Raw genomic sequence first — 21522 nt, forward strand, 5'->3', positions numbered from 1 at the left:
AGTCACTCGGAGGTTAGGAGGTCGGGTTATCCCTAAGATCTAGGGATTTAACCACGCTACTGCAGTTGTTCCCTTGCGACTTACAGTGTACAGTTGCGCTTAGAGTCTGTTTTGCTTTTGTTGAGTCTGATGTAAGCTGCCCGGTTCAGGTGAATCAATACCCCGAAGGGGCAGCCCGTATACTTGAACTGTAATAGCCTGCGGGCAAAATTGTGAATGAAGTAAATGTGTTGAGCTTTCTTTTGTTCACCCTCATTGTGATTGCTTATTGTGATTGCAATTTCTCTCCCTCTATTCTCTCTTGCTCTCTTGCACTCTGATTACAAGCTTCCGCGACCGGCAAGCGAGCTGACGAGTAGGCTTGCGGCTGTAAGGAAGGACCGTCGCGCCGCGCTGGCCCATTGAAGGAAATAGGCCCGTGACAAGTGGTACCAGAGCCCGTTCTCGTGCTGGGGAAGGGACTCCGGAGTCGGTGTCGACAGACACGCCGACAGACTGCGATTTGTGAGCAAGACATCGTGGCGCCTTATCAACACTTGCACAACACCAAAGGCAAGGCAGTTGCCGAAGCTGAGGAGATGGGTTCACCTCGGGGCCAAGAAGAGTTGGTTGCAACTGTTAACAAGCTGGTGAAAGATGTGACTTCGCATGATTAAGCGATTTCACGCGCATGTGAATCATTCAATGGATTGAATGATGTGGTGGCGAGCCTGCAAGAGCAGGTGAACTTACTAATGGGGCAGGTCACTTCGTTGACGACTACAGTGACCGATCTTGAGTTGAGGAACCGTACGTTGCAGCGGACGGTGACCCTGAATGGCGGAAATGGTGAGAGACCATCAAGGATTGATGTACCTAGACCCACAAAATTCAATGGTTCTCGCGACAGCAAGGCCATTGAGAACTTCTTGTTCCAAGTAAAAGACTACTTGGATATCCAGAATGTGACCCTCGAAGATCTGAGGATCAAGGCTGCAGCGGCCTTACTTGATGGTGATGCTATCGCTTGGTGGAGGCGGAAGCACAATGACATGGAGAGGGGTCAATGTGTGATAGACACCTTTGACGACTTCAAAGTAGAGTTGCGCAACTACTTCATGCCAAAAAATGCATAGAGACAGGCTTACCGGATGGTTCGTGAGCTCAAACATACTGGTTCGTTGCAAGACTATGTCAGAACGTTCCAGAAGCTTATGCTGAAGATACCTAACATGCCAGAAGACGACATGCTCAACTGGTTCATTGTGGGACTTCAACCATGGGCACAGTCTGAACTGGAAAGGAGCAACCCCCGTATTTTGGAAGATGCATATGTGGCGGCTGAGCTCTTAGTTGACACTCAGCGCAAGCCTTTCACCCCATCAACCAAAGTTGGGAAGAAGCCTGACCATGGAGGCAAGAAGGATGAGCAGCGTAACGATAAAGGTGAGGCGTCGACACGCCATCAATCCGAAAAGAAACAGAACTACACAAAGCATAACAACAACAACAAGGGTGCGGTTGTGACATGTTGGTTCTGTGGTGATAGACATATCGCCCGGCAATGCCCAAAGCGCCTTGTAAAAGACGATGGGCAAGTCAATGCTGCACAGGAAGAATGCAACGATACTGAATGCAACGACACTGAGACCATGCAACCGAGGATGGGCGTCATGCGATCGATCAACGCAGCCAGAAGTTGTGCAGCTAAAAACATGCAGGTCAGTAAGGAACTCATGTACGCTGAAGTTATTATGAATGGAAAGTCTACTTCAGCAATGATAGACTCCGGGGCCACACACAACTTTGTCTTGCGGGAAGAGGCAGAGCGGTTGGGCTTGAAGCATGGGCCAAAGCAGAGGACCATTAAAACGGTAAACTCTGAGGCCAAGCCCATCCTTGGTGAAGCAAGGGATGTGGCTATTCATGTGGGAAGTTGGGTCGGTAAAGTCAACTTCTCTGTAGTGCCCCTGGACGATTTCAAGATGATTTTGGGTATGGAGTTTCTGCGAAGCCAGAATGTTATGATGTTGCCAAAATTCAACACGCTGACGATTATAGAGTCAGACCTGTCCCACATAGTGCAGTGCCTTACGCAGAAAGGCAAGTCTTCAGTGTTGTCTGCAATGCAACTAAAGAAGGGTGTCAAGCATGGGAAGCAGACATTCTTAGTGGCAGTGCGCGCAGAGGAAGGGAAGGTGGAAGCAGCAGTGCCACTGACCCTATCCCCACTATTGAAGGAGTTTCGGGAGGTGATGCCCCCGGAATTGCCAAAGCGTCTTCCGCCAAGACGCGAGGTCGACCACAAGATTGAGTTGACCCCGGGAGCGAAGCCTCCTGCAATGGTTCCATACCGCATGGGGCCAGCTGAGCTGAAGGAACTGCGCAGGCAGTTAGACGAGATGTTGGACGCAGGCATTGTTCGTCCATCAAAAGCACCATTTGGTGCCCCGGTCCTTTTCCAGATGAAACATGATGGCTCTAAACGGTTATGTGTGGATTACCGTGCCTTGAACAAGGTCACGGTGAAGAACAAGTACCCATTGCCATTGATAGCAGACTTGTTCGATCAGCTAGGCAGTGCCCGTATCTTTTCCAAGCTAGATCTGCGATCGGGTTACTGGCAGGTGAGGATTGCCGAAGGTGATGAGCCGAAAACAACTTGCGTCACCCGCTATGGTGCTTACGAATTTCTAGTAATGACATTCGGGTTGACAAATGCTCCAGCCACTTTCACGACTTTAATGAACCAGATCTTCTACCCTTACTTAGACAAGTTTGTGGTAGTCTACCTAGATGATATCGTGATCTACAGCAGCAACATGGAGGAACATGTCGGGCACCTGCGAACAGTGTTTCAGGTGCTGAAGGATAATGATCTACCTTTTGGGTGCCGAGTTCGTCGTCAAGACGGACAATGTGGCCACGAGCTATTTTCAGACGCAAAAAAAGTTAATGCCCAAGCAAGCTCGATGGCAGATGTTTTTGGCTGAGTTCGACTTTGCCTTAGAGTACAAGGTTGGAAAAACCAATGTTGTGGCGGATGCCCTGAGCCGTAGGGCTGAATTAGCTGATGCGCGCGCAGAGCCTTCTGAAGTGCATTTGAAGGGCGCATTGCTGAGCCGCATCCGCGAGGGTACACAGCAGGATCCGACCGCACAACACCTTGTTTCTCTGGCGCAGGCAGGGAAGACTCGGCGATTTTGGCTACAGGATGGCCTCCTCGTAACAAAAGGGGGACGCATCTTTGTACCACGGTGGGGAAGCCTTCGCCGAGAGCTACTCAAGGAGTGCCATGATACATTATGGGTCGGCCATCCTGGTCAGGAGCGGACCTTAGCACTCCTTGAGCGCGGCTACTATTGGCCGCAGATGAGAGACGACATTGAGGAGTATGTGCGGACATGCCTCATCTGCCAGCAAGATAAGGGGACAAACCAGAAGGCTGCTGGTCTCCTTGAGCCTCTACCAATTCCAGAACGTCCTTGGGATAGCATCTCCATGGACTTTATTGTTAGTCTGCCAAAGGTAGAGGGCCTCAGTTCTATTTTGGTTGTGGTGGATCGTTTCTCAAAGTATGCCACATTCATCCTAGCTTCTAAGGAGTGCCCTGCAGAGAAGACTGCAGAGTTGTTCGTAAAGCATGTGGTGAAGCACTGGGGCATACCAAAGAGCATTGTGAGTGATCGTGATGCTCGCTTCACGGGCAAGTTCTGGCGTGAAGTATTTCGGCTACTTGGCTCTGAGTTGCTGTTTTCAACTAGCTTTCATCCGCAGACACATGGGCAGACAGAGCGTATCAACGGGATCCTGGAGCAGTACCTTAGGCACTTTGTTAGTGCCAATCAGAAAAATTGGGTGAAGCTCCTTGATGTGGCACAGTTTTGTTATAATCTGCAGAAGAGCGAGTCTTCAGGCCACAGTCCGTTCGAGATAGCCACGGGGCAGCAGCAACTGACCCCGCACACTCTTGCCACACAGGAAAAGGGAAGGCCATCATTCGCCTATCAGTTTGTTCGCGACTGGCACGAGCAAAATGAGTTAGCGAAGGCATTCTTACACAAAGCGGCAAAGAGAATGAAGAAGTGGGCGGACAAACACCGTCGGCCCGCAGGGTTCCAAGTTGGGGACCAAGTGTTGGTGAAGTTATATCCTGGGCGCACAGGCATCTTCCGCGGGCGGCACCGCGGACTACTCAGAAAGTATGAGGAACCCTTCACCATCACAAAGAAGGTGGGCAAGCTGGCATACAAGCTGGAGTTGCCCCCAGACTTCAAGGTGCACTCGGTGCTCCACGTGTGCAACCTCAAGCAGTTCCATCCAGATAATGGAGACCCGGAACGCAATGTGCCGCAACGCGCTCCCATCATGCAGAGGGCCCTGGCAGCACAACGGGCCGAGAAGCACCTCAGTCAGATCCTTCGCCACAAGGTCAACTATTTGAGGCAAGCGAAGAAATACTTGGTGCAGTGGGAGGAAACAGCGGAACCAACATGGAAGCCTGCATTTCGAATGAACAGCCGCTACCCGGCTGAAGTCAGGGCTTACCACAAAATAGATGGCGTCGAGGACAGCGCATGATTTGAAGGGGGGAGCATGTTCCCTTGCGACTTACAGTGTACAGTTGCGCTTAGAGTCTGTTTTGCTTTTGTTGAGTCTGATGTAAGTTGCCCGGTTCAGGTGAATCAATACCCCGAAGGGGCAGCCCGTATACTTGAACTGTAATAGCCTGCGGGCAAAATTGTGAATGAAGTAAATGCGTTGAGCTTTCTTTTGTTCACCCTCGTTGTGATTGCTTCTTGTGATTGCAATTTCTCTCCCTCTATTCTCTCTTGCTCACTTGCACTCTGATTACAAGCTTCCGCGACCGGCAAGCGAGCTGACGAGTAGGCTTGCGGCGATAAGGAAGGATCGTCGTGCCGCGCTGGCCCATTGAAGGAAATAGGCCTGTGACAGCAGTAGTAGGATGCATCAAAATCAGGCTTAGTGGGATTTACTCCGACATATAACAGTCGCCCCACTACGGAAAGGGTCACTCAGTCTTCTGGCATACAAAAATACATAGCATAATAAATACCCAAATGGCTTAGTTTGACGCCAAAATTAAGTTCTCCTGCGTACCAAGGAATGAACTTGTAATTATCGAAATAATGCATTAGTTATAGGTACACCGACGAATAAATGTACATTATTGCTACTCATGCATCACCTTATGTAAGGTACTGATATTAGTACAATATTGGACTGATCAAACGAAAAGCCCAAATTGTATCTACATGGCTAAGCTAGGCTCAAGGAGCTCCTGCTTCAGTCTATGGAATAGCCATATGCTAAGTCGTGGAGACTTAAGCTACGATGTTTTCAATTGCAACCCTGAAGTGGCTTTTATGTCTTTAACATATTATACTTGTTAGAATTGAAACGCTTTTCTACCAGACCAAAAATGGTTCTAACCTAGTTTTATGGGGGATATAGGTACTAAACCCAAAGGTATGATATGTGAAACAGGGCTATCACGGGCTAAACTTCAAAGGCTCGTGCGGTGTTGAGTGAACCTTGACCCAACAAGCCTTAGCGAGTTCGAAAAGCGAACGCAGCAGATCTTTTCGAAAGTAACAAGTGGGCAAGCAGTATTGCATGCAAACACACAATTACAATGAGGTAACAATCACATAGAGCGGAGAGAGAGAGTAGAGAGAGAAAAAGAGAATAGAGGGGAAGAGAGGAACATTGAACAATAATCAATTTATTGAACACGGGGATGTACAATAGTGTCACGCACCACAATCTCATTAAGGAAAATGCAAAATTACAAGTATGTAACTATATACAAACATTATAAGGTCGAAAGGCCGTTGTGAGCCATGCAAGGCTTTCGATAGGCTATTACAAGGCAAAAACTGTGCAAAAAGTTTGGGCCTAACATTCTCCCCACCTAAGTGGTCGACGTCCTCGGTGACAAGGCTCATGCTTCATACTCGTCCACTGTTGAGGGAAACTGGTGGACGTTCTTCGCTTTCTCCCAACTGGCTTCTTCTTTTAGCAATCCTTTCCACTTGACTAAATACTCTTTGATCTATCCTTGACAATTGCACAGATGATCCATAAGGTATTCTACTTCTTTGGCGTCAATTGTGAGGAGAGGTGTTGGCGCTCGCATCGACTAGTCGCGGTTGTTGTCTTCTTCATCGGCATATAATGACTTTAGGTTACTAACGTGGAAGACTGGATGTATTTGAAAGTGCAAAGAAACTTTGAGCTTGTAGGCGAGGTTGCCTACTTGCTTGATGATAGAAAAGGGGCATTTGTATTTGCGGACGAGGCCCTGATGAAGACCCCGAAATATCCTGGTGCTCTCGAGGTACAACTTGACCAATACTAGGTCTTCGACTTTGAACTCTGCAAGGCGGCATTTCTAATATGCCCACTTCTTCATCTTCTTGGCCAACTCTCTTTGATCCTGCCAGTCACTCAGGCTGGACGATGGGCAAGTGGCGCCTTGCCCTTATAGTCCGTCGCGATGGTGTGCGGCGTCTGGGGTTGTCTCCCCGTTGCCAACTCAAAAGGATTATAACCAGTTGATTCACACTTCTGTAGGTTATGAGATAAATGAGCGATGTCCAGAAGGTCTACCTAGTCTTTCTGATTTGAGCCTACAAAGTGTCGCAGATATTCTTCAAGGAGTGTGTTGGTTCTCTCCGTTTGGCCATTCGTCTGGGGGTGAAGCACGTTGAAAAGTGCAACTCCGTCCCCAACAATCAAAACACTTCCTGCCAGAACTTCCCTGTAAAGCGCGGGTCGTGATCGTTGACGATGTTCTCAAGAATCCCCCAGTTGGTCACAACGTGCTACACGAACAATCTTGTAACTCGCTCAGTTGTACCTGTAGGCGGCATCGACATGAAAATGGCATACTTTAAAAACCAATCGACCACCATAAATATCAAACTGCAGTGGTTCACCTTCGGTAATCTCAAAATGAAGTCCATGGAGATGCTCTCCCACGGACGGCTTGGAATAGGAAGAGGTTTGAGTAGTCATGTGGGCTTCTAATTACTTGGCTTATTCTGCTGGTAGATCAGGAAGGTGCGAAGGTAACCTTCAATATCTTCCCACATAAAAGGCCAATAGTAGGTCTGCTCTACTAAGGCGAGAGTCAGATGTTGCCCTGGGTGCCCAGAGTACCAGGTATTGACACTCCTTTATCACCAATCTCCGCAATGATCTCCATCGCTGTACAAAAACGTGACCGCCCTTAGTGACCAGGAGTCATCATGCATACATAATCTCCTAGTTTTCCCTTGCTGAACTAGGGTCACCAGGTGTTGAGCTGATGGATCGGACTGGATGCATTCTTGAATGCGGTCGAAGAGGTCCCTTTGAGGCTGAGTAGATGAAGCTTCTTCCTTTTGTAAGACTACCAACTCAGCCTTTCTGCTTAGTGTGTTGGCTACGACATTGATCTTTTCAGGCTTATACTCTAAGACCATGTCAAACTCTGCTAGGAATTGTTGTCATCTAGCCTACATAGGGCTAAACTTCCTCTGCGTTTGAAAGTAAATAGTGGCTATATTGTTCGTCTTGACAACAAACTAAGATCCCAAAAGGTAGTGACACCAAACCCGCAAGCAATGCACGACTGCAATCATTTCTTTCTCATGCACGCAATATCGTCACTCCACATCCTTCAGTTTGCGACTCTCAAAAGCGATGGGGTGCCCTTCCTGCATGAGCACTCCACCGATTGCAAAATCTGAAGAGTCTGTGTGGACCTCAAATGTCGTTGTGTGGTCGAGTAGCCTCAATACTGGATCACTAGTAGCAACCCTCTTCAGCTCTTCGAAGGTTGTCTGGCATGTATTCGACCAATCCCAACTTCGATCCTTCCGAAGCAACTCTGTGAGATGAGCATAGGCTAGAGAATACCCCTCAATGAACTGACGGTAGTAATTCACGAGCCCCAAGAATAACTGCAGTAATTCGCGAGCCCCAAGAATAATTGCAGCTCTGACAGAGAAGAGGGTGGCTTCCACTCAACAATGGCTTGGACCTTCCAATAACATAGCCCAGAAACTCGACTTTCGCTTGCCCGAATAGGCACTTCTCCCATTTCACATATAAGTCATTGTCCTTCAACAACTGAAACACAATGCACAAGTGACGTGCATGATCTTCCATATTCTTGTTGTAGACAATGATGTCATCCAAGTAAACAACTACAAACTGGTCCAAATACGCGTAGAAGATTTTGTTCATGAGAGTCGAGAAGATTGCAGGGACATTCGTTAAACAGAACGGCATAACCAAGAACTCGTATGCTTCATATCTCGTCATGCAAGTAGTCTTGGGTTCATCTCCTTCTACGATCCTGACCTGCCAATATCTCAATCGCAGGTCTAGCTTCGAAAACGCTCAGACATTGGTCAATTGATCGAACAGGTCAGCGATCAACGGAAGAGGATACTTGTTTTTTACCGTCACCTTGTTCAGCGCCCGATAGTCCACAAACAACCGTTAGGACATGTCATGTTTCTTCCAAAAAAGCATAGGTGCATCAAACGGTGTCTTTGAGGAACGAATGACGTCGGAGGCTAGCATATTATCTAACTGTCTTCGCAGCTCTTTCACCTCTGGTGGAGCCATGCGGTATGGGGCCATAACAAGGGGCTTCGCGCCCAACAAAAGTTCAATCTCATGATCTACCTCCCGCAATCTCTTCAAGAGATCGAGAGGCATTACCTCCTTAAACTCCTCCAATATGAGGACCAATTCAGATCAGGTGTCTTCTTCCTTCATAGGTTCTGCTTCTCGGAGGGCCACTAGGAAGGTCTCATATCCCTGCTTGATGCCCTTCTTCAACTAAATCGCAGAGATCATCTATATCTGTGAAGTGCCAATAAGACGAGCAGGGACCATACAAGGGTATCGCTTATCCATAATAGACATCACATTGAAGTGAGGTGTGACAAAGGCTTTGTTCGCCCACAAGAACTCCATGACAAGGATTACCTTGAAATCATTGAGTGGGGCTACCTTGAAACTGGTTGTGCCCAACCAATCCCCCATCTTGAGAGTCACATTCTTCGCCTCGCCAAGGATTGGCTTCGCTTTCGAGTTTACCGCTTTCGTACGACTCACCTTCTTTGTGGACTTTAAGCTCAACCGCTTTGCCTCTTCTTGGGAGATGAAGTTGTGGGTGGCACTTGAATCGACCATGGCCCGAGTGGCCACTGGTTCACGATGACATCCGCGTACATGAGCGCCTTGCTAGACGAAGGCACGCCAACACTCGATTCCTTGAGCGTCGATACTCTTTGTAGAGCGCCAATCCTTGGTTGGTCCTCTGGTGGGTCTTCTGTCTTAACTGCGTTCAGAGCCCTATCATCATTCCTATTATTCTCATGGTAGTTCCTATTTATGTCATACCATCCCCGATAATTGTTCTGATTTCGGTTTCGATTGTCTTGATGATTCTGTCCTTGGGCATTCTGTTTGTCTTCCCGATTACCATTTTTTTTCTTGCCCCCAGAAGTTATCTTTTTCAGTTGTCTACCCTTAAACTCAGGTTTTCATTGAAATTATAAAAGTACTTTTACCACTGCTAAGGTGCTAACAAGATCCCGAGGTTTCTGCTTCCGCAACTCTTGCTTTGCCCAAGGTTGTAGTATCATTATGAAATAGAGGAGGCGATATGTCTCCCCATGTCTGTAATCTCCAACATAAGGGTTGAATAGGTCTTAATGTAGTCATGGATCGATCCAGATCTTCTTGTACACCAGATAATTGGCATCCATCAGAAGGAAATGACTTCTCAACTCTCTTTTGAAGTCATCCCATGTATCAATGACGCAGAGTCATATATTTATGTCGTTGTGTCTTCTTCGCCACAAGACAATGGCGTCATCAGCCAACCGCATTGTGGCGCTCGAATCTTGACCGCTTGATCCTCGATATAACTTGCTTTGAGGAGTTCCTCCATCTGCCATAGAAAATTTTCTAATTGGCGTCATGAGCACCAGTGAACTTCTTAGGCTCGAAAACCTTCAGACGGGTGATCGACGTCTCGATTGCACCATTATCGTCGATCGCTGACCGACATTCCAGAGCTAGGATTCTGCGCTACAAAGCCTGGTTCTTCTGTTTCATCCTAAACCCTCGATCCCTCATGGTGTCAAATTCGGCAACGATCGAGTCTACTCTATCTTCAAGCAACGCAACCCTTCCTTGGAGGTCTTTATTTGCAGTTTTGAGCTCATCATCGAGCTTTCGATAGCTAACAGAAGCTTCAAACACTATAGCCTTCATCTCCTGCATATCCTACAAGAGTCTTTCCACCAATCTCTCTAACTTGGTGAATTCTGCCGAAGGAGTTTCCCAAGCTTCTTCGATGGCAGACATCTCAATCCCCTTTCCTTTTTTGCTCTTTGGCTTCGATGGTATCACCAGACCATAATCTCCAGAAGCCATGATCAACGATTGTCGCTTGGTCGAGCGAGACTCGATGGACTAAACTTCAAAGGCCTGTGAGGCGTTGAGAAAACCTTGACCCAACAAGCCTTAGCAAGTTATAAAAGCGAATGTAGTGGATTTTTTCGAAAGCAACAAGTGCACAGGCAGTATTGCATGCAAACACACAATTATAACGAGGCAACAATCACATAAAGCAAAGAGAGAGTAGAGAGAGGAGAAAATAGAGAAAGAGAGAGGAACGTTTAACAACAATCAATTCATTGAATGCGGGAATGTGCAATAGTGTCACGCACCACAATCTCATTAAGGGAAATGCAAAATTACAGGAATGTAACTCTATACAAACATTACAAGGCTGAAAGGTCATTGTGAGCCACGCAGGGCTTTCGATAGGCTATTACAAGGCAAAAACTGCGCAAAAAGTTTGGGCCTAACAGGGCAGCATTAAGATCCAGGGTTTCTCCAGACTTTGTTGAACATTTCGTTTACAAACCCAGTGACTAGTACTGCTAAGCAGTATTGTTTGTAATAAATAACTCATTTTGGTTTGCTTAAATGAAATATTTTTGGTGGACAATGAGCGATTGACCACATACCTGTGACTTACCTGGTATCTTTTCAAACTGACAACTAACTATTGTTTATTTTTGCTGCTAAGGTCTTTTCTGAATTCCTCTGCAAATAAATAAATAAATAAATCCATGAAATTTGGACAAAGTTTTGTTTTGAAAATCTGAGGCGTTACAATAGATGTACCTAGTGCACCCTATAATTACTCATTACTCATATAGACATACATGCATACATCAAAGATGCATGCATGCATGCACACACAGATACCCAAGCTCATGCATGCACACAAACATGATGATGTTGATGGCAAGGAATGAGAGATCATGACAGAGAAATTACAATGACAAAATAAAAATTTCAGATAGTTAAACTCATACATAATTTAATTATTACTGGTAAACAAGTCTATATATTTCATCTAATACTTGTCACAAATATACAACAAAATCTTTATTTTCTTAAATGAAACTTAAGGATCAATAAAATGTAAAGCCAAAAGTTTCATGAGCTTGCATTTAAGACATGGATCAATTGACAAACCTTTTGCCCCCATTTCCTACATAGACTAGCTAAAGAAGAAAAGGTAACTGAAGTGTCATAAAATGTTACATCCCATGCCTATTTGTACACTTGGAAGTTGGAAACTGTGAGAACATGCACAGAATGAAAGAAGGAACAGAAAAAGAACCACACACACAACAAAGAATGAAGTTAAATGGAGCAGCTTCTGCATCCATAATGAAACTATTGTTGTGTATTTCTGATGGCTATGACAGCTACCAAAATCAAATACTTGATACAATAACACATATGTGCACAAGCACAGAGAATGATTCAGTTATCACCTCACGAAAGATTTGTTTCACCGACTTCTTCAAGGGAATAACCAGGTCGATATGTTCATCTTCTGTGTCCGACAGAAAATCCTCATCTTCTTCCAAATGTGAGCGAGGTTCCAAAAGAGGAAGGAAAAACATCAAAAGAGATCTTATGGTTGTCATTGCAAGAGCCTTCAGGCCAAAAGCTGAAAATAGAGGCTTAAGCTCTATAGGATATTCCTTTGTTCTGTAATGAATTGCTTCATTGTAGAATATGCTTTCAGAACCCTTGTGAAGATTGGAAATGTAATCTTCACCCCACGTAGCAGCAGCATCACAATAGGCAATATCACTGAAAGTAGGTAAGACAAGTTGGTCAACAATTGGGGATGTTTATGCAGGGGCACTAAAGTTACACATTTGTTGTAGGATAAAGATTATGCATGTTTGAATAGGCTGCCTTCCTGGTTCATGAGCAACTTCATGCATTGTACACCCAAAGTTTTTCCTTTAAGAAATTAAATCCTTGCACACTTAAATATTTAAAGAACGTGAAAAAAAAAATCAGTTTAACATAATGCTTTCACAACATTTCAATTAGGATAAGTTCTGTAGGCCATGAAATCTGTGAATTCTTCGGAGTAGTTGTAATTATCATATCAAATAAGATAAGTACCTGGCCGATCGTCAATTATTTGCTTTACCTCTGCAAAGATTAACATAATGCAGACAGGAGAACAAGATTGCGCAGCCAAACACGAAACTATACGATCAAGCAAATGCCAACGTTACTTAAGAACTAGTATAGAGCTCGTTGCTTCATAATTCCATGAACGTAATAAAAAAAGATAAAAGAAAACCCTAGAATAACAACAAGCAGGAAGTTCAATATCTTCCATTAAATCATGTTCATTCAAAATATAATCAAGATGTTCAAAACCTTAACCAAGAATCACAACATACAAAAAACAAAAAGAAGAAAACGGAAAAGAAAGCACAAGAACAGATCAACCCTATTGTTAACTTATAAAGTTGACAAAAATTAACGCTAATGAAACAAAATATCCAACGACTACAAGCACAATCCTCTCATAACAAATCAAGATAAAGGAAAATAATCACCGACGTGTCCCTCATAACCTACTCAAAACCCAAATAAGCAGCAAAAAATCATTCAAAAGGGGCATAAAATCTACCTAAACAGGAATCTAGAAGCGAAAGGCCTAGAGGCGGCCACGGATGCAGCAGCGGCAGAGGCAGCAACAGCAGACGAGAAAAATTTCGAGGAAAGGAGGAGAGAAGGGTTAGAGAGGGTCGGGTTCTTCGTCAGGAGATCGAACAGGTGCGAGATTCCAGCCATTTTTCCGTCCGATTATCGTGAGAAAAAGGGAACGGAGCGACGCAGACACTCAGAGAGCGCAATGCTCCCTCAACATCACTCAGATCGGAGCAAAAAAGAGAAGAATCGAGATCCCTTCACCTCCTGCTTACCTGCGGATCTAGGGTTTCCGAGGGGAAACAACTCACCAGAAAACGTACGGACGAAAGGGGGCGTCGCTCCGTATTTTCCGGTGGTGAGGAGGGGGTCGGAAAGGAAAGCAGGAGCTTTTCGTGCGAGTTTGAGCTGAAAACAGTGAGGCGTTTTAGAGGAGCCCGTGGGAAATGACCAAAATAGCCCTCTTTCTTTATCTATCAAATGGATCCGGAGCTGTTAGCGGGTTGAGCCCATTCGGATCCATGCATTTCCAACACTTTTTTTTTTTTTGCAAATCCGACCAAGCAGATGTGTTCAGCATGATGAATTTGCCAAGAATTGACTGCTAGATTGTGTATTTTCAATTTAAAAAACATGATTTTTGATGTCTAAATATTTATAAAGATTTTGAGCCGCTAATTTTAAAGCTTTAAAAAAAACTTACCTATGCATCATAATATGATGATTCAAGAGTTGGTCCCTATACAACTAAACATATAGATCACATCTTTACGGTTAGATTTAAGAGAAAAAAACAAAACACCCATGAAAATCAATAACTCATATTTCCAGTTCTGATATTCTAGTGACCTACAAAATATATATTCTTCTGACTGTGGACCGTGAATATTTCATCAAAATTGAGTTTGAAATTTAAATTGAATTTGGATGTAATACCTACGATTCTTTAAGGTATTTCTAATGAATAAAATAGTATTAATTATGAATTTTATGAGAAAAAAAGTATGAAAAAAATATAAATTAGCCTAAGATGAATTATAAGAAATATCTTATAAAAAATTAAAGTTGATTTGAGTTGTGAGTTTCGCATTAAAAATCAAATATATGAAAAAGATGAAATTTAATAAAATAATTGATAAATTTTGTCAAAATAAAGTTGAATGTAATTTTAAATGAAATTAAGATAATTTGATATGTATGTAATGTAATTTCAATAAATTTGAATTTAGTTTTATGAGTTTGAAATCCAATTAAAAAAATAAAATAAAATGCTCAAAACGACAATAGGTCTTGCCGACCATAGTAGAAATCGTTTTTGAAGTTCATTTTTAAGAAAATAACATTTTTAGCAAAGAATTTAAATAAACTTGACAAATTGGTGTTTAAAATAATTTCATATAAATTTAAATTAATTTAGTTTAGATTTAGAGACATTTTATTTAAACTTAAATTATAGTTTTGAAATAATTGAAATCCAAAATAATAAATAAAGTTAGGTAAATAATTTTAAAAAATTGAAAATTTTAGTTTAACTAAATTTTATTAAATGGTAGAGGTTCATAGGTGAGTCCTATCCTATGTGGCACCTCTCTGTTAATTTAAACAAAAGAAAAAAATGAAATTTAAAGTTTTAAATACAAGGGTTTTTAAAAGTTACCAAAAAATAAGATTTTAACTAAAAGTCAAAACTTACCTATTTACTAAAGTTAGCCTCCCAAGAAGGGGGGGGGCATCCCATCCTAGATTTTTCTAGGATGGGAAGGCTGAAAAAATTAAGAAAAAAGAAAGTGAAAATGAAAAAAAAAGGAAAGAAATAAATAAAGAAAGAAAAAAAACAAAAAAACAAGCAAGCAAGTTTGACAAATTGTAATATGGAAATGTTGAGACCCCATAGGGGTGTCGACCAGCCCATAGACCCTACTCATATAAGGTATGTTATAGATTATATATGTGATATACATTAATCAAAGTCTATAAAAAAATATAATAAAAAAAAATAAAACTTGACCTAGTCAAACTTGCTTACCAAGCAAGCAAGTTTGACAACCTTTGCAGTATGGAAAAGTTGGAAACCCTCTAAGGGGGGGTGTCGACCAGTCCATATGATGTAGTATATATTAAATATAGTACTTAATATAATATAAACCTAAGTTACAAGCTAGAAAAAAATATATAAGACAAATAAAAAAAAGGAAATTTAGGAAATTAGAAGATAGGAAATATAAAGGGGTTAGATCAAGGGCTGAGATTAATTCCAACCTCTTAATTTAGTCCCCACAACTATAAAAAGGGAGGAGGGGCTCACATGCCCCCTATTTGTTCCCTTTTTGGAATTCCCTTGTTCTCTCTCAAATTCCCTTCTTTCCTCCCCTTTCTTCTTTTCCTTCTTTCTTCTTCTTTCTCTTTCACTTTTTCTTGTGGTTTTCCTCTTGTGCAACCAAGAGGTAAACCTACGTATGTGGGTGAAGTGAGTAAAACGTCTCGACACGGCCACCATACGAAGCAGACGACCAGTTCACTTATGCACTTTGTTTTCCCAACCAAAAGAGGTGTTTTCGCATGAAAGCTAGGGGGGTTCTATCCTCTACATGTAAATCAGAACTCGTAGGCATGAGTTGTTATAATTTTTAATAAGAACAAACCTTGTACCGAACCCCCCATGCATGGGATTGGTGTTGGGTTTGTCAAAAATTTAATAGAGAGGGCTTTCAAAAGAAAACCTCTCTCAAAAATCATTTTTGTTAAAATCAGGTTTTTGAGTTTGATTTAACCTATTGTTAAAAGAAAAGAGTTTTTATAAAATCTAAATTGATGTAATTAAGGAGAGTTGATTTGGATTTCCCTAAGAAGAAATCGGTTCCACCCCCTAAATGGTTAAACTACTGAAATTAAAAACCGAACAAAATTAGGTAAGGCTTGTTATAGATTTTGTCAGAAACAAAAATCATACATTCTTGGAATTCATGTAATGTTTATTTATTTATTGCAAATTTTTTAGTTAAAAATTGAAGTTAATATTCATGTAAATGTACTATGGTGATTAGCATATTTTTCATCATTTTATCATGAAAAAAATATGCATTGCTATGTGCATTATTGCAAAAATACTGAAACTATTTATGAGAAAATAGGGTTCAGAGAGACCGATCAATTTTCTAGCCCTAAAGCTGCGAAAATGAGATTCATCTATGGTAGCATCAACTGATCTTCAGCAGATTACAAATTCCTTTTTCCACCAAGGTCATCAATGGGGAAGAACAACTAGTACACCTCTAGTTTTCTCCTTTTCTTGTGAAAAAGTTTTAGTCAACAAAGATGCCTTCCATGATTTTTTCAGCTACCTTAAGAACTTAGCCCAGTTGAGTTAATGCGAGGAAGGTGTTTCCAAGAGCACCTCTCACATGGCCAATGGGGTTGCAATGTTTGAAATGAGCTTTTACCATATTTTACAATAGTAAAAAATGCCATAATGGTGTACACATTTTTCTCAAAATGCCTTTCATAAATTTTCAAAGACTCTTAAACTCTTACATGGTTTTTCTGGAGCCTTCATAAACATGCTTTTCACCTTTTGACTTGATCAACAAAAATCAAACGAGGTCCATATTGGTCCAGCCATAAGGGCATCAATATGGATCCGTTTGTGAAGGATTGGATCTTTTACAAGATCAAATTCTTGCAAATAGATCTCAAACTTTTGAGAGATTTTAGAGCAAAAATAAAATTGCCAAAAAAAAATCTACCCGGATAACCCCATACACCCTTTAGTGCCCTAAAATAATCCTAACGGACACCAGAACTATCTAGATATATAAGATCTGATACCTAAAAAAATAAAATAAAAAGAAAGAGAAAATAAAAATAGAAAAAAATACATAAATGTTTCCAATATTCACAAAATGGAATCACAACAAAAAAAAGTTTTTGAGAAGATAAAACAAGAATTCGCAAAAAATAAGATATGCAAAATGATAGATTTACTCCTAAGATCCATTTGGAATTGGATCTTCTAGGATATCTCATTCCAGATTGGGTCTGTAGAGTTGGATTTGCATCCAACTCTTCTTCAATGCATTGGTGATCCAAATGCTCTGCGTCAAAAAACTTGTACCTTGTTTACCGTTGTTGACCATTGACCTAGTTCTTGACCTAACTGAGCCTACCTCTGCCCCATACAATTGAACCTAGGTCGAGGCTTGCATCAAGTGGTATCAAAACAATTTTTCTTGCATGCTTCGATGATGAATAAAAAATTCAACAACAAAGTTGCCAAAAAGAATGATACCAAACACAATGTGGTTGGAAATTGCATAGTTATAAACACCCCAAATTTTCCAAGTTCATTTCTGGACACCCCCTTTCACATATGCCAACGCCTTTAGCATAGTGTATGAGTCTGACCCCTAGGACCATTCCAGTTTAGGTGTCATTTCACCCTATTTTATCAAAAAATTACTATTTTACCCCTAGGTAACCCTAGATCCTTGTTAGTTAGACCTAGCCAAGCTCATTTTAAGCTTAGAAGAGTTAGAATATCAGTCATTTTTATCTCTCCTGAGCTCGCAATGAGTGAACTCTATTCATTTCAGCTAAATTTGGTTCATTTCATGTGAAACGAGCTCATTTCTAGCTCAAGTTTTATCCAATTATCCTAGAATTAGCCAATCTCAATAGATCATATTCCCCTGTGTTTAACTTTAGCTCATCAGGAGTTTAAGTGGTTCAGCTTCAGTTCAAATTCATTTTCCCACATTCTTGAAGTCCATTTTTGCTTAATTCAGCTCATTTCAGCTAGAATTGAGCTAACCCTAGTCAACCTAGCTAGGATTTAGTTTGTTTAAGCTATGAATTTAAATCACATTAGTTTAGTTGATTGTCATTTCAGCTCAAACCCATACTCTCATTGCTTATTTCACTCTATAGTGAATTTCTCACCATTTCACTTAGAATCGTGTCTGTTTTCGATCATCTAGTTTGAGAGTCTAGTTGAGCTAGTGACTTTTTAGTTCATCTGAGTTCAGAACTGGAGAACCCTATTTAAACCAGTTTAAACCTCGTTTTCTAAGTGTCACTCTTCACCCTACAGGGCAAAATCATTTATAATCTTGGTCATTTCTATAATTTTTTTTAAGTCATGATAATTCCAAGTCTGGGCTCGGATCAATTCTTTTATCTGATATTTTATCTATATTCGAGATCTAATCCATACCTGATCAAATCCAATACTGGATTTGATGTCCAATATCCAGTCTCTATTCTGGACCTGGATCTTTTTATCCAATCTGTTTTGCTATATATCCAGAGTCAAATTTATTTTCTAAACCTGAATTATTTCATCAGATATCCATGGTCCAATCATTTATTATTCATGATTCATTCTTCAATTCTTATTCAATATCCAGGATCTATTTCCACCATATCATCTTGATTCGAAATTTGCTTCTACAAGCTCATCATTGATCCAGGATCTGGCTTACCCCTTTTACTATCCAGGATCCATTTTAAATGTCTTATCTTTGATTCAGGATCCATCCGTCATTTCAGGCATGGATCAGACTCATTGTCTGAGAACCAAATCCATTTGTTATTTGAAACTTTGAATCCAGATCCGAATTCAAAACTTTCATCCAATTTCAAACCTGGGTTCAAAATTGATCTTTACATTTTAATCTAAACCCAGTGTTTTACATTTGATATTTTGAAATGCCTTTTTTTTAGAAATAATGTGGACCAGATCTGAATCTCGATTGGATTTTGATTTGGATTTTAATTAGGCTCAAATTTCAAAATGGATCTTAGATCCAATCCATATCAAAAATATCCACCTATGTGGCATCAACTTCTTGATTATTCTCCCCATTTGATTTTCCTATTCTTGTTATTTCAGAAATCTAGTTGATTTAGGACTTTGATTTTTGTTTTTTATCTTTTGTTTTAAACCTTTTATCATTTGTTTTAAAATCAAATGTGGACCCCACTCAAATGGTGCCACATTTGGATTTCTTTGTTTAGAGTTTCAATTAGATTGAAAAAGAAAAAGTCAAAAAGATAAATCAAATGGGGACTCTTTTGAGAAAATTGACCCCTCCAATTTTCCTAATTATTTGCTAATTAACCTCAAATATGGGACCCACTAGGGAGTCCCTATCTCTTCCAAATTTCCTCCATAAAAAGGCCCAAGGGAGGGGACGTCCAACCATGCAAGTTGAGCCTCTCTCCTTCTTCTAGATCTCTCCCTTTCTTTTCCTCCTCCTTCCATAGTTGCCACCCCTCCTTTCTTCTTCTTTCTTCTTTGTTTCTTTTCGGTTGCAGCGAAGGAAGAACCGCAGGTAACTCCTCTTCCTCTCTTTTATTTTATTGTTTTTTATTATTGTTGATGTGTTTTCTTTTTCTCTTCATAGCCATGAGAAGGCTGGAACTCAATTTCTCATAAACTGAGTCTCACCTTCCAATCAGCTACAGCAAAGTAAAATCCATGCTTCCATTAATTTTTTTCTTTTATTATTTATGTGCATCATAGATCTAGATTTGCGTTATTTGCATCCATACAACATCAAGATCATTAATGTCTTGTTTCTTTTCTTTCATTTTATGCATATTTAGATTAGGTTTTATCTTTAATAGTCTGTGCTTTAAAATCTTGGCTCTGGCCTTCATGTTAGCATCATTATTTTATGTACCTATTTTTATCATTTCAAGCTGAATTTTTTATGAGATATACATTCACATGCTTAGGTAAATCTAGCCAAGTTTCATGATTTTTTGGCATCTTTTGAACCATTTTCAAAAGTAAAAGTTGAAACCTGTTTTCTACACCGTCTGGCCGCTATCCACATCCTGGGTCAACTTGTCGGAGTCATATCTCCCTAATCGAAGATGATTTTTTAGATCCGTAAAAATTGACTTCTTTATCTACATGTCTAGTTTATCCTTGTTAAATTTGGTAATTTTTTATGTTTTTTTGCTATTTTATTTTAGCCCAAAACCAGAACCTGCTTTATTGCAATATCAAGACGTTGTTCATAATCAGGGTAATATTGTCGAAGTCATATATCCCTAACTGAAGATGATTTTTCAGATATGTAAAAAGATATTTCTTTATATACATGTCTAGTTTGACTCTGTTAAATTTGGTAATTTTTCAAGTCTGTTTGCTATTTTATTTTGACTCAAAACCATAACAGGTACGACAATGAAGTCGTACACGATACTTCAAGTACAAGGTTTTGATGATGAACAAGTGAATCAACTGTATTTCAGCTAAGGCAATGAAGAAAGATAACAAGAATTGAAGAATTCGATGAAGACTAGTGTGCAAATATAAAATTCATTAAATGTCTTAGATTCTTATAAGAGCCTTACTTAGAGTGCATATTTTGATTGCATTTCACCTAAAAAATCTTTAGAAAAACTTTTCTAAAAGAACCCTTTTATGAAAATCATTTTAGAAAACTCTTTACTTAATTTTTCATGTTTATTAGTCGACCAATAGACTCACCAGTCGACCAACTTTATCGCGCCAAAATTTTTAAGCAAAACATCATTTTTGTAAAATTAGTCGACTGAAGGTTTTATCAGTCGACCGAATAGAATCTCTGTTTTCTGGAAAATTTAGCAGCAGTCGACCAAAGGTTTTATCAGTCGACCAGACAAAATGTTTGTTTTCTGAAAAATTTAACAGCAGTCGACCGAAGGTTTTATCAGTCAACTGGACGGAATGTGTGTTTTCAGAAAAATTTAGCAGCAGTCGACTGAAAGATTTCTCAGTCTACTGATGATATTATCAGTCGACTAACTTTTTCTTTAGTTGACTAAGTTTCAAAACTTTAGATTTTAAAACGACTATTTTAAACACATTTTTCCTGAAACTTCTAAAAGGGGTGTCTTTTCATTTTTTAAATGCTTTGATCATTCAAAATTGACTGTTTTGACACCCTTTCATACCCTCAACGTATGAGATGTTTCAATTATAAATATGAGTGCATTTCACACTCAAAAACATCGAATCATATCGAATTACATTGAATTACAAAGATCGAATTCTTTGCTTTTCACTCCTACTTATTCAAGTATTTGTTTTCTCACTCACTTGATATTTTCACTCCAGTTTTCCACTCAAATTCTTTTGAGAGACAGTGAATTCATGAGTTGAGTATTTCAACAACCTCAAAAGCCAATTGCATTCCATTTGCATTCATAAGAAGGGCTCGTAGGTTGATTGTAAGTTGCTTACTTATATTTTTCTGTAAAAGGAAAGGACTTCTTGGTTTAAAGGAGTTGTTTGCTTTCAGTAAGTTTGTTACTGAAAGTGAGACCGAATTTGGTTTGTATGTTCTTGTGTTTACACAAGGTTGATAGTGGAAATCTCAAGTGGGTTTTGCTTGGGGACTGGATGTAGGTTTGAAAGACCGAACCAGGATAAATTCTTGTGTTCTTTGTGTGATTGCTTTGCGAATTTCAAAATCC

General features: G+C 40.6%; 1 protein-coding gene across 1 annotated transcript in view; it reads right to left on the reverse strand.

The window, feature by feature from the left end:
- LOC149818896 (isopentenyl-diphosphate delta-isomerase) overlaps nucleotides 1-13455 on the reverse strand; it is a 41825-nt gene extending 28370 nt beyond the window's left edge. The window contains exons 1-2 of the mRNA XM_089985292.1: nucleotides 13037-13455; nucleotides 11868-12192 (exon numbers count right to left, since the gene is read on the reverse strand). Of these exons, the coding sequence (XP_089841418.1) occupies nucleotides 11868-12192; nucleotides 13037-13200 (489 nt within the window). The 5' untranslated portion in view covers nucleotides 13201-13455. The remainder of the gene's footprint in view (nucleotides 1-11867; nucleotides 12193-13036) is intronic.
- Nucleotides 13456-21522: the final 8067 nt, after the last annotated feature.

This window comes from Nuphar pumila, chromosome 13 (assembly GCF_984573655.1).
Source record: "Nuphar pumila chromosome 13, dmNupPumi1.hap1.1, whole genome shotgun sequence".
NCBI classification, from domain to species: Eukaryota; Viridiplantae; Streptophyta; class Magnoliopsida; order Nymphaeales; family Nymphaeaceae; genus Nuphar; species Nuphar pumila.